At 40.5% G+C, this 13,886-nt stretch overlaps 1 protein-coding gene across 6 annotated transcripts in view; it reads left to right on the plus strand.

Annotated features, from left to right (window-relative positions):
* Window positions 1-4,444: 4,444 nt before the first annotated feature.
* Window positions 4,445-13,886, plus strand: part of LYRM7 (LYR motif containing 7) — a 49,945-nt gene continuing 40,503 nt past the window's right edge. For all 6 annotated transcript variants that reach the window (XR_013827661.1, XR_013827662.1, XR_013827663.1 and 3 more), the window contains exons 1-2: window positions 4,445-4,715; window positions 12,353-12,425. Coding sequence is in view for 3 of the 6 variants with exons in the window: in XM_079917418.1 (XP_079773544.1) it covers window positions 4,698-4,715; window positions 12,353-12,425 (91 nt within the window). In the remaining 3 variants the exon portion in view is untranslated. The remainder of the gene's footprint in view (window positions 4,716-12,352; window positions 12,426-13,886) is intronic.

Raw genomic sequence — 13,886 nt, forward strand, 5'->3', positions numbered from 1 at the left:
GTGCGCGTGCGCACTGGCGACGTGCGCTGGGCTTCTGCGGGCGCGCGGCAGCTCTAGGGGAATCGCTGGGCGCGACTAAGTTGGAGGGCGGTTCCTGATTGGAGGCCCGGGGGTTCCGCACCAAGGTCGTTTTTCTTCCTTTCTTGTCTCTCGGGGAGCGGTGTTACTGCAGTAAGCCCTTTGCTTAACTTATGGATGCTTGTAGGAAAAATCGTATACTGTAACTGAAAAGATTTGATAACCTAAGCAGAACTGGCCGTTTTTGCTGGCAGAGACACCATGATAACTTCATTTGTCAGCTACATAGGTCTTAGCTCCAGCAAGTAAGCCCTCCTGCATCCGTTTTTTTTCCTCACTCTAGCAGTGGTTCGCAATCTTGACTGCACATTAAAATCACTTGGGGAGCATGTAAAAAGTCCCCGGGAACTTGGCCATACCTCAGGTCAGTTAAATCAGACTCTCTGGGGGTGAGAGACCCAGGCATCAGTAGTTTGTAAACCTCCCTAGACTGTTCTGCAAAGAATTATTCCCAGCATTAGTCAGCATAATGTAAGATGCCCCGCCTTAAAAGAACAACACCTTTCCTAACCCCACATACCCCTCCATGTCTTTGCTCCTTTTTAAAAGAGTTTTCTATATATTGTGTCCACTTTATCTTTCTTTTTTGAAACCATTTGCCTCTTGTCAAGGTCACTAAGGACCTCCACTTACAAAATCCTATAGGTAATTCCAATTATACTTGACCCCTTGGCAACATTTGCCACTGTTGACCATGCCCTCTTTTCAGCAAAAGCCTTCACTCTCCTACCTTTCTGGATGCTATTTCTCCTTCATAGTGAGCCTTCTGTTCCAGGTCTTTCAGTGCATTCCATTCTTTGCCCTCTTCTCTAACACTTAATCTCCAAGTGTCCTTATTATGAAAAATTATACCTTTAGCACTTTACCTTGGCAAAATTATTGATAGTGGTCCCCTTTAATCACAAAAGTGTCCCATTTGGTACTTTTGGTATTAAAGACATTCCTGAGACAATTGGTGAAATCTAAATAATGCATACAAATTAGGAAATAGTTTTGAAAGTCTTGTTAATTTCCCCACGTACATATAGCAAAATTATCAAAATCAGTTGATCTGGGGTGGGGCTCTATAATTTAGGTTTCTAACAGTTTCCAGGTGATGCAGTTGCTGCTAACCTGGGAACTACACTTTGAGAACCACTGATGTAAGAGAATGTCTTTTTTGTAGGAGAAAAACCTACTGAAGTGTTTAGGAGTATAGCAGTATTGTGTCTGCAACTCACTTTCAAACAGTAAAGAGATCCCCCCCCAAAAAAAGGATAAAGCAACTGTAGTAAAATGTTTACAGTAGGGGAAACTGAGTGAAAGGTATTTGCAAATTCAATCATTCTTGCAACTTTTCTGTAAGACTGAAATTGTCAAAATTAAAAAATGAATATATACTGGGTTGGGTAGTAAATAATATGGTCATCTTTCACTAAGAGGCTTTGCTTTCTACAGAGTAATGACTCCAGTATTTATCTCCCGACTTCTTAATTCCAGATTGGTGTATGATACATATTTCTGCCTACTCACCACCTTCAGTAGGATGTCTACCAGGCACTTCAAATTTATTTTTACTCCCTCACAACAAACAATCTAAAAACCTCTTCCTGCAGCATTTTACATCTACTATGATACCATTCACCAAATTGCGCAAGCCGAAAGTCTTGCAATCATCAACTCTTCTTTGTGGATTTTCAACACATATGAATCTAATCACTTCTCACCTCCTCTACTCCACCAGCCTAATCCAAGCCTCTATCATATCTTGCCTGGAGTACTTCAAAAGCCTCCTAGTTTGCCTATCTGCTTCTACTCTAGTCCATTTGCTATACAGTAGTCAAGATGATTTTTATAAAATATAAATCATGATGTCACTCTCCTGATGGTAAGGCATTTCATCATAGAATTAAATATAAAATCCTAAACTTGGCTTATAAGCTATTAAGCAATCGGGCCCATGGCTGCTTCTCCTACATTTCCTTCCATTTCATCCTTATTGACCAGCTTCACCCAAAGTGGGTATGAGAGGCAGAAGATTTCCATGTCCTAATCCCTGGAGCCTGTGAATATGTTACTTTACGTGGTAAAGGGGATGTGCAGATATGATTAAGTTAAGGGTCTTCAGGTAGGGAGATTCCTCAATTATCCAGGTGGGCCCAGTGTAATCACATGGACCCCTTTAAATGAAAGAGGGATACGGGACAGTGAGACTCAGACAAGGAGATATGATGATGGAAGCAGGGGTGAGAATCAAAGATTGAAGATGCTCCACTGTTGACTTAGAAGATGGAAGGGGCCACAAGCAGGTGACATTCTGGAAGTCAGAAGTCCAAATTGGGTTTCACTGGGCTAAAATCATGGTGTCAGCAGGGCTGCATTCCTTCTAAAGGCTCTGGGGGAGACCGGTTCCCTTGCCTTTTCTGTCTTCTAGAGGCCACCTGTGTCCCTGGGCTTCTGGCCCTTCCTCCATCTTCAAAGACCACAGAAGAGCATCTGCAAACCTCTCTCTGACTCTGCTTCCTTCTTCCACTTATAAAGATCCTTGTGTTGGGACTTCCCTGGTGGTCCAGTGGTAAAGAATCTGCCTTCCAATGCAGGGGATGCGGGTTCTATCCCTGATTGGGGAACTAGGATCCCACATGCCACAGGGCAGCCAGGCCAGCGTGCCACAACTACTGAGCTCAAGCGCCTCAACTAGAGAACCCGCATGCCGCAAACTACAGAGCCCACTTGTTCTGGATTCTGCGCGCCACAACTGCAGAGCCCACCTGCCCTGGAGCCTGCGTGCCACAGCTAGAGAAGAGGAAAACCGCACGCCACAACTAGAGAGAAGCCCATGTGCTGTAACGAAAGATCCCACATGCCTCAGTGAAGACCCCGGGTGCCACAACTAAGACCCGACACAGCCAAAAATAAATATAAATAAATAAATAACTAATAAGTAAATCTTAAAAAAAAAAGATCCTGTGTTTACATTGGGCCCATCAGACAACCCAGGATAACCTTCCCATCTTAAAATCCTTAATTTAATCACATCTGCAAAGCCCCTTTTGTCATAAATGGTAATAATATATTCAAAAGTTCCTAGGATTTAAATAGGGACATGTTTTGGAAGCCATTAGTCTGCCTACCACATAGTCCATGACCTTACATGATGAACATGTAGGAATTTCCTGTTCAGTTCTGGGTCCCACACTTTGAGATGCCAACAAACCAAGACGTATTCCCAGAACAACCAGAATAGTCGCTTCTTTTATGGAACAGCTCAAGGAACCATACAGATTTACCTAAGAGAAGAGAAGCTTCAGGACTGAATTGATTTTTGGGCACTATGGAAACTATACTTTCAAATATTGGCAGATAAGCGGCTTTAGTTAACTGAATACAGGACCCTAGTTAGCCAGAAATTATAAAAATAAATTACGAATGTTTAGGAGATTGGGCTGTGATTCTAAACTGAAAATGAAAATTGGCATCTTTGAATCATTCATTAGCAATCAGAAGGCACTACTATACAATGTCACAAGATCATCGAATTTATTGTTTCCTGGATAAAAGACAGTATCCAGAATATTTGGTTTAATTGCTTATGTTAAACACTCTTTTGCAAATCCAATTCATTTTAATTTTTAAAAAGTCAACTATTGCTATTCTTATGATGACTTGCAATATTCTTTAAAATGACATAAATCACAGAGAAGGAAAAGGGTCTTGGATATCCATTGGTCTAAATCTTTCATTCCTAATAAAAAGTCAATTTTACCTAAAAGTTAACCTGGGGGGATGGGTAGGGAAGACAAACGATTATGCAATGGGAGCAAGGTTGAGATATTTTTCTTGATGCTTGCAAGGTCATAAGTTAAATGTACTTAAATGCTTTATGATTGTTTATGATCATGATGCTGCTAATAAACTATCTGTTTCCAACCTCTTGACCAGCAAAACCAAGGAGTAGGGCGAGTTGAGTAGGCAGGATGAGTAGAGGGTAAGACTGAGCTTTCAGGTTAATCATAGGCATTTGTATCCCAGACCTCCATTTGCTGATCGTGTGGACTTGAGCAAGTAACTCAACCTCTCCTTCTAGAGGAATGAAGTGGGATAACGTACCAATAGCGCTTTTGGGAGTCAGCGTTCCAGTCAACGCCTACTGTAGTTGTTAGGGCTTGGCTCTTATTTATGCACTTTTGCAAGGACACATTTGCAACCCAGAAACGTTAAAATAATGATTCCTTAATAGATAACCCCAACCGCCAAACAGGAGGTAAGTACATAAAGGTGCCGAAGCCATCAACTAAGTGTCAATGCACACTCCGCCACCGGAGGTTGCCTCAGAAATGGCCGGAAGTGCCGCTGCCCCTAACTAACATGGCGTCCAGGTGATTTCCGTTCCCCTCTCGGCTGTAATTGAGCTCGGCGGCTCCTCGCGGTTTTCCTAGAGGGTACCGGCTTAGCAAACACCTCACGCCTGTCCCTCCACGGGGGGCGGGGCTACGAAGGAGATGCTGCGTGGTGATTGGTTGCGGCTCGTTAAGAACGTGCCTACGGGGTGTTGGACCGTCCACACCAGGCGGTGACTGGTTGCAGAGAGGCGGGGCGACTCGACCGCTGGAGAAGTAGCCGCAGCTGTGAGGAGAGCCATGAGTCAGGCGGCCAAGGTGACTGGGTCCGGGGAGGGGTTGGGTGCGATGCCGGCGGGGTGGGTAAGAGCGCGGCCTTGCGAACGTAGTCTGAAATCTCTGTAGCTGGGGTTCAGGACCCTCCACGGAGTATGTGGCCTTTACAGCTGAGGAGCTGGTGACCGACCCTGCAGGGCAGTCGAAGGTTTGTGCAGGTGCGGAGGAGAGAGGGCGACACAGGTGGTCCTACTTCGTCTGCCGGGTACGGAATGTTTGTCCGTGATGCATGCCGGCGACTTGAGTTCTGCCCCCTTGCCATCTCCACACCGAACATTTGTGTGAGGGGCCCATTTCACATCCTTGGGAATTGTACGAGACCCCAAAGTCAGTCCTGCGCTGAAACCTTCCTATGAGGTGAAAGGTTTCGTCAGATAACCAGAAGGTGCACAGACGTCTAGGAACCAAGGAAACCGATTCCCAGCAAAACCGTTTGCCAGAAGTAGCACTTAGCGAGACAGAGCAGAAACCTGTGATTCCTGAGTGTTCTGAACGAGCTTGGGAAGTGATGGCCCCGCCGGGGTCGGGGGTCACATCCCCGAGGACCTGGTGTCGGATTTATTTCTTGTCAAACTGATGCGCATTCCTGGCCAGTGTACAGTTCTCTGGGAGCAGCCATCCCTAACTTTAAGTATTATCAGCATGGCCGGTTGAGACCAGTCCCTGTCACTGGTTGAGATATGGAAAATGGGAAACGGCCTGCTATAGTATAGTAAGGAAAAGCAGTGCTTACAATTGTTGGTCAATAACAGGGAGCCACCAAGAGTGCCTCCTGTACTACTGAACTCTGTTCTTAGTACATTTCAATATATGTCACAAGACCAAGAGAAACAGAATTGTAAACGGTTATTCATTCAAAAAACTTACTGAGCGTCCATAATAGTTATTAGTAGCACCTAACAGCCAGCATTTAGCCTATACTGTCTAGGCATAGTGGAAGCAACAGTAATTTCATACAGAAATCTGGCAGGTAGGGAGAGTTTAAACAATTAATTACAAGTGTAGTAAGTGCTTTGAATTGAAAACACAGTGTTTTTTTTTTTTTTTAATATACAGTAGGTTCTTTTTGGTTATCTGTTTTTTACATATTAGTGTATACATGTCAATCCCAGTCTCCCAGTTCATCCCCAGCTTTCCCCCCTTCGTGTCCATACGTTTGTTCTCCACATCTGTGTCTCTATTTCTGCCCTGCGAACCGGTTCACCTGTACCATTTTTCTAGATTCCACATATATGCGTTAATATACGATATTTGTTTTTCTCTTTCTGACTTACTTCACTCTGTAAGACAGTCTCTAGGTCCATCTCTGTCTCTACAAATTACCCAATTTTGTTCCTTTTTATGGTTGAGTAATATTCCATTGTATATATGTACCACATCTTCTTTATACATTCATCTGTCAGTGCACACTTAGGTTGCTTCCATGTCCTGGCTATTGTAAATAGTGCTGAAATGAACACTGGGGTGCATGTGTCTTTTTAAATTATGGTTTTCTCTGGGTATATGCCCAGAAATGGGATTGTTGGGGTGTATGGTAATTCTATTTTTAGTTTTTTAAGGAACCTCTATACTGTTCTCCATAGTGGCTATATCAATTTACATTCTCACCAACAGTGCAAGACGGTTCCCTTTTCTCCACACCCTCTCCAGCATTTGTTGTTTCTAGATTTTCTGATGATGCCCATTCTAACTGGTGTGAGGTGATATCTCATTGTAGTTTTGATTTGCATTTCTCTAATAATTAGTGATGTTGGGCAGCTTTTCATGTGCCTCTTGGCCATCTGTATGTCTTCTATGGAGAAATGTCTGTTTAGGTCTTCTGCCCATTTTTGGATTGCGTTGTTTGTTTTTTTAATATTGAGCTGCATGAGCTGTTTATATATTTTGGAGATTAATTCTTTGTCCGTTGATTTGTTTGCAAATATTTTCTCCCATTCTGAGGGTTGTCTTTTTGTCTTGTTTATAGTTTCCTTTGCTGTGCAAAAGCTTTAAGTTTCATTAGGTCCCATTTGTTTATTTTTGTTTTGTTTTTATTTCCATTACTCTAGGAGGTGGATCAAAAAAGATCTTGCTGTGATTTATGTCAAAGAGTGTTCTTCCTATGTTTTCCTCTAAGAGTTTTATAGTGTCTGGTCTTACATTTAGGTCTTTAATCCATTTTGAGTTTATTTTTGTGTATGGTGTTAGGTAGTTTTCTAATTTCATTCTTTCACATGTAGCTGTCCAGTTTTCCCAGCACCACTTATAGAAGAGATTGTCTTTTCTCCATTGTATATCCTTGCCTCCTTTGTCATAGATTAGTTGACCATAAGTACATGGGTTTATATCTGGGCTTTCTATCCTGTTCCATTGATCTATATTTCCTTTTTTTTTTTTTTATCTTTTATTTTCTTTATTTTTGGCTGTGTTGGGTCTTTGTTGCTGCACGCAGGGTTTCTCTAGTTGTGGCAAGCGGGGGCTACTCTTCATTGTGGTGCGCGGGCTTCTCATTGCAGTGGCTTCTCTTGTTGCGGAGCATGGGCTGTAGAGCGCACCGGCTTCAGTAGTTGTTGCCTGTGGGTATGGTTGCTCCGAGGCATGTGGGATCTTCCTGGACCAGGGCTTGAACCTCTGTCCCCTGCATTGGCAGGTGGATTCTTAACCACTGCGCCACCAGGGGAGTTCCCTGATGTATATTTCTGTTGAAAATACAGTGTGTTTTGTGAGCACATAACTCAGATTTAACCTGTGTGGAGGGATGCAAAAAAAAGAAAAAAAAAATCCCTCATAAAAGTATGAGTTGAGACCTGAAGTTTTGTTAGAAACTAGCTAGAATAGAGAAAAGAGTATTCTATGAAGAAGAAATATCATATGGACCATCCAAGTTGCTTGGAAAACTTGAATACAAATGAAATTAAATAGAATTCATTCCAGAAACACTTTTGGTGAGAACTGCCATGTGTAGAAGACACCTGTGCCATGTGGAAGATACAAAGATGACCGAGAAGCCTTTCAGGAAGTAGGGGACACAGCAAGTAATTGTAGTAAGTGCCCACTGCTGTGGATGTACTCAAGAGGGGCATATAACCCAGACTTAGAAGAGACAGAAAAGTACTAACCAGCTAAAGTGATACCTCGTACAGAAATTATATCATCCACCCTTAAAATTAGCCCATTATTCAAGCCTTTTTGAGGCAAAAAGGCTAAGTAATTTGACTTTCCATATATACTGCCAGAATTTGTCCAATCAATATAAGTAAATTAGGAAGAGAAGACAGTCTATGACCTAGCTGTCTACATTTTAATAAAAGTTTATTAACTCCAAGGTGATATTAGCTCTAAGGCATTTCTTTTTTTTTTTTTTTTTGCGGTACGCCGGCCTCTCACTGTTGTGGCCTCTCCCGTTGCGGAGCACAGGCTCCGGACGCGCAGGTTCAGCGGCCATGGCTCACGGGCCCAGCCACTCTGCGGCACGTGGGATCTTCCTGGACCGGGACACGAACCCGCGTCCGCTGCATCGGCAGGCGGACTCTCAACCACTGTGCCACCAGGGAAGCCCTAAGGCATTTCTTAATACTAATTTTCTTTTTCTTAATACTAATTCTTAAAGTAGGGTTACTGGTTGTTGTACTAATGGAATCACTTTGTTTTTTCCCTGAATAGCATGTAAAATGATTAGGCTTACTTACTTCTCACTTTTTTCTTAATCCCATGCAATCTCTTCCACCGCTCTTGTAATATTAAACTCCCTGGGTTTCTGTGATGTTCTGACACCTTTAATGTCCCTATTTCTACCAACAATCTTTGCAAGACAGTCTTGACTTTTACTATCAAACATCTCAAAATGTTTCCAGTCTCTACACGTTACTCAATTCCAAAGCCAATTTCACATTTTTAGATGTTTGTTACAGCAGCATCCCACTTCCCAGTAGTAAAATCTGTGTTAGTTTCCTATGGCTGCTCTAACAAATTACCACAAATTGAGTGGCTTAAAACAACAGAAATTTATTGTCTCACAGTTCTGGAGGCTAGAAGTCTGAAATCAAGGTGACAGCAGAGCCATACTCCCTCTGAAACTCTGGGCAGAATCTTTACTTCTTCCTAAATTCTGATGGTGGCCATCAGTCCTTAGTGTTCCTTGGCTTGCTGTTGCATCACTCCAATCTATGCTTCATCTTCACATGGTGGTCTTACACCTTTGTGTTTCTTTCTTCACCTGGCATTATCCTCTTCTTTTAAGGATACTAGTCATATTGGATTAGGGCCTACTCTAATGATTCATTTTAACTCAGTTATAGCTGTGAAGACCCTACTAGGTCACATTTACATGTACTGAGGATTAGGACTTAAACATGTCTTTTGAGGGGACACACAATTCAAGCCATAACAATATAGATACACCATGTTTTATTTATCCATTCCTGAGTTGGTAGACATTTGGGTTATTTCTACTTTTTGACTGTTTTGTATAATGCTAGTATGCACATTCATGTGCAAGTTTTTATATGAACATATGTTTTCATCTTGGTTGTATATGTAGGCATGGAATTGCTGGGTCATATGATAGATAACTCTGTTTAATTTTTTGAACAACTGCTAAACTTTTCCAAAGCAGCTGTAGGATTTTACATTCCCACCAACAATGTATAAGAGTTATAATTTTTCCACATCTTACACATGTTATGGACTGTCTGTTTTTTTGACTGTAGCCATCCTATTGGGATGAAGTGGTACCTCACTGAAATTTAGATTTGTATTTCCCAGATGGCTAATTATGTTGAGCATCTTTTCATGGCCTTAGTAGCCATTTGTGTGTCTTCTTTTGAGAAATGTCTATTCAAATCCTTTGCCTATTTTTAAATTAGTTTTTTATTTGAATTGTTGAAGTTCTTTATACATTCTAGATACTAGCCCATTATCAGGTATATGATTTATAAATATTTTCTTTCCTTCTGTGGGTTGTCTTTTCTCTTTCTTGATAGTGTCCTTTCCCTTTATCTTTTTAAAATAATTTTTTTAGTTTTTATAAAGGGGATAAATGTGTAAAATTTAAGAAGTCAAATAGTGTTACACAGAAACCAGTAGGTGTCTACTGACTTCTACATACTCCCAATTCCTGCTCCCAAATATAAGTACTTTTAATCATTTTGCTTATTTTTTCTGATATTTACCTCCATGTTTCTAAATAACATGTTTAAACTACTATTGATTTTTTTTTTATCTCTTTGGGGATATTTATTGACCTTTGTCTATGAAAGTTGAGGACTAAGTTCCCCCTTATACCCTATTCCTCTCAATATACAGATTTTGGTGAAGCAGTTTTTCATCTTTGATATTAATATGACTATATAGAACTTGTCCACAGCTGAGCCCTCTAATATAAATATATGATTACGTTGCCTTTCTTTTCTAAGTCTTAGTTTTTCTTTTTTTTTTTTAATATGTATTTATTTAGCTGCACCAAGTCTTAGTTTCATCATGCAGGCTCTTAGTTGTGGCATGTGGGAGCTAGTTCCCCGTCCGGCCAGGCATTGAACCCAGGCCCCCTGAATTGGGAGCATGGAGTCTTAACCACTGGACCACCAGGGAAGTCCCAGCTTTTCTTGAAGTTAATAACTGTCTTGTTTTTATTATCATTTTCCTACATAGCTATTTCCGAACTCTGAGCAAAACTGATGTCTACTAGTATCGTTTTTTCCTAGCAGCATCTTTTGTAGAGCAATATAGCCTTTTGCGGGCTTCCCTGGTGGCCCAGTGGTTGAGAGTCCGCCTGCCGATGCAGGGGACACGGGTTCGTGCCCCGGTCCGGGAGGATCCCACGTGCCGCGGAGCGGCTGGGCCCGTGAGCCATGGCCGCTGGGCCTGCGCGTCCGAAGCCCGTGCTCCGCAGCGGGAGAGGCCACAACAGTGAGAGGCCCGCGTACTGCAAAAAAAAAAAAAAATATATATAGCCTTTTGCTATAGTCCAGACTAGTTGCTTTCTATGCTGGCTGCAGAAATGCTGACCTATATTTGTCCTTCACCATCATCTCTGCCTCTCCAATGTTGGATTACCTGTGTCCCTCATTCCCATTTTTTTTCTTTTGTGATTCATCTCTTTATTTTGGTGGAGCACAATCTTCTGTAGCTTTCCAAGAAAGGGCGTATGGCAAATAAGAGACTTTGCATTTCTAAAAATCTTTATTTGCCATTGCAGTTAGGTGATAGTTTGGATATGTATGGTGTTCTAAGCTGGACATTTTATACAAAACTTGAAGATTTTATACCATTGTCTTCTCACAGTGATGCTATTTGGAAATCAGGTACCGTTCTGATTTTCTATTTTTTATATGTGAACTGTTTTTTTCCCTCCAGGATTATTCATGGGTTTTGTGTTGAGCACTTGATGGAGGCTGTTTTCTTTGTTCAGTCTTGTTGGAGATCTGTGAATATAACTGTTGGTCCATCTAGACTACTCCTTTAATTTTCTTATCCTTTCTCTCCTTATTTTGTATCTCGGAATTCTTATTCAACTTTTGGGGTAGTTTTTCTCAACTTAATCTTTGCTATCACTCTTTTGATATCCAAGAGTTTGGGGGCATTTTCTCAATGTTCCTTTTTAAATTTACTCTAACTTCTTTTTGTTGTTATTCCATGTTTGCAATAATTTATGTTTCTGAGAAGGTTCTTTGTGGGTTGGTCAGTCTTTGTTTTGTTTTATTTTTATGTTTTCTGCTCCCTGTTTTCTGTTTCTGTTTTGGTATCTGCCTTTGATATTTTAGGTTTTCTAGTATATGTAAAATACTTAAAATAGTGCCTAGCGCACAGGATACACTTAGTAAAGTTTAGGTATTGTTATCTGGTGAATGGACTTGGGGAAAGGAGAGAATGGTGGCAGAGTGACAAATCTTTGTCAGTAGTCTAAGCAAGAGATAGGGAGAGGTCTGAACTTAAATTGTTTTGGGTGATGGAGAATGTACAAAAGATTAGAGAAACATCCCTACAGTTTCTACATGAGGAGTAAGGTAGATTTAAAGAATGACCTAGAGATTTCTGGCTTGAGAAGTCCATTATTTTCCATAACTGAAATTGAGAAGACAGAAGAAAGAGCAATATTGGGGGGTCAATATTGAATACCTTTTTGTTTGTTTGTTTTTAGCACAGTCTTAGAATATTCAGAAGTCTCAGCATTCCACTTCTTTTTTGAGAAAGCACAATTAAACCTGCCTGAATTATCTGAAACATCTTCCTCTGGCCTCTTCTAAGATGTAGTATATTCACGAGTTTGTGTGCATGTGTGTATGACTTTAAGAGCAGATGAAGTTCTCAGGTTAAGCAAAATAAGAACAAATACCAGACTGGTAAAGTTGATTAACTTAGCAAACTAGTTTTGGCAGGGGGAATCATTAACTTTTTAACCATTCTCGTATTGTTTTGTTTCAAAGAATTTTGTATTGTTTTTATAAATACATAAGGCTAATTTTTTTAAAATTTAAAGATAAATAATCAAGGGAAAGTTATTTTGGCCAACCCTTGTTTTCACCAACTATTTCGAAAAATAGTGTAAAAAACAAACAGATAATAAATACTGTTTAATCCATGTAATTATGTAAAATGTGAAATTTTTTCTTTTGAGGTCTGAATTCTAATTTTCTTTATAGGTTTTACAGCTCTTTAAAACACTGCACAGGACCAGACAACAAGTTTTTAAAAATGATGCTAGGGCATTAGAAGGTAAGTTTATATTTTGCCCCTTTGGAGCAAGTCCATTCTTTAGGTGGCCGCTAATAATACAAGAGACCATGTATGGTGGTGAAGACCTATCTTGGGGAATGACCTTCACGATCTCTCCCCTAATGTTTTTTTAAATAAAAATGAGTTTACCTTACCCTTCTTTGAGAAGTATCTACAAAGAAAAAAATTTAAAGATCAACTTTTCTTAAAAAATTAGGAAAAAAAAGAGGATCAGAATTTCAATGTGCTCCATTACTTGCCTTATGTTCAAGCCATGAAACTCATTTGTCTATTATATAATCAAATTTTCACATCCTCTAGGACCAGATACTACCATATTGTTAATGCTTTGTGTCTTTCTAGAAGTGACAGCAGCTATGAAAGAGAATCTATCACAAATGATTCCAAATTCAGTATTTCACTGTTTAAAGTGGTTTCTGTCTTATCCGGAACTCAGAGCTCTAAAGCTTAGGTTCTGTGTTGGTCATACTCAGTTTCTAAACCTCTTTAAGAAGGCGCCTTGGGGGAGGGATGGAGGGATAAATTGGGGTATTGGGATTGACATATACACACCGCTATATATAAAATAGATAACTAATAAGGACCTACTGTATAGCACAGGGAACTCTTCTTTTTTTTTTTTTTTGCGGTATGCGGGCCTCTCACTGCTGTGGCCTCTCCTGTTGCGGAGCACAGGCTCCGGACGCGCAGGGTCAGTGGCCATGGCTCACGGGCCCAGCCGCTCCGCGGCACGTGGGATGTTCCTGGACCGGGACACGAACCCGCGTCCCCTGAATCGGCAGGCAGACTCTCAACCACTGCGCCACCAGGGAAGCCCGGGAACTCTTCTTAATACTCTGTAATGACCTATATGGGAAAAGAATCTAAAAAAGAGTGGATATATGTATAGGTATAACTGATTCACTTTGCTGTATAACAGAAACTAATACAACATTATAAATCAACTATGCAAAAATAAAAATTAAAATTAAAAAATTCAACCTCCATTTAAAAGAAAGAGGCCACCTATGTAAAGTGTCCCCACTGTCCCTAGGAATTCAAGTTTTTGTAATTTATCGAAAAAAATTTCTTGAATATTAAAGTATATGCCTCCTATTATATGTACTTTACACAAATTCCTCATTTAATTCTTATCACAGCCCTGTGAGGTAGTTACTATCATAATTTCTATTTTTTCAGATGAGAAAACTGACAAAATGTGAAAGGATTTACCCCACATCATACTTAGTAAGACGTGGAGCTGGGATTTAGCCTAAACATTCTGGCTCCAAAGCCTAAACTCTTACCCACCTTACATATTGAAATGTATCGAGCACAGAAGGAAGGTTTTATGGCTAATCTCCATCAGCATAACATATTTTTAAATGTTTTTAAGTGAAATAATTATAAGAATAGCTAATACTGCATATTTACTAAGCACTGTACATGAATTGTTCCATT

This window comes from Stenella coeruleoalba (genome assembly GCF_951394435.1).
Source record: "Stenella coeruleoalba genome assembly, chromosome: 3".
NCBI classification, from domain to species: domain Eukaryota; kingdom Metazoa; phylum Chordata; class Mammalia; order Artiodactyla; family Delphinidae; genus Stenella; species Stenella coeruleoalba.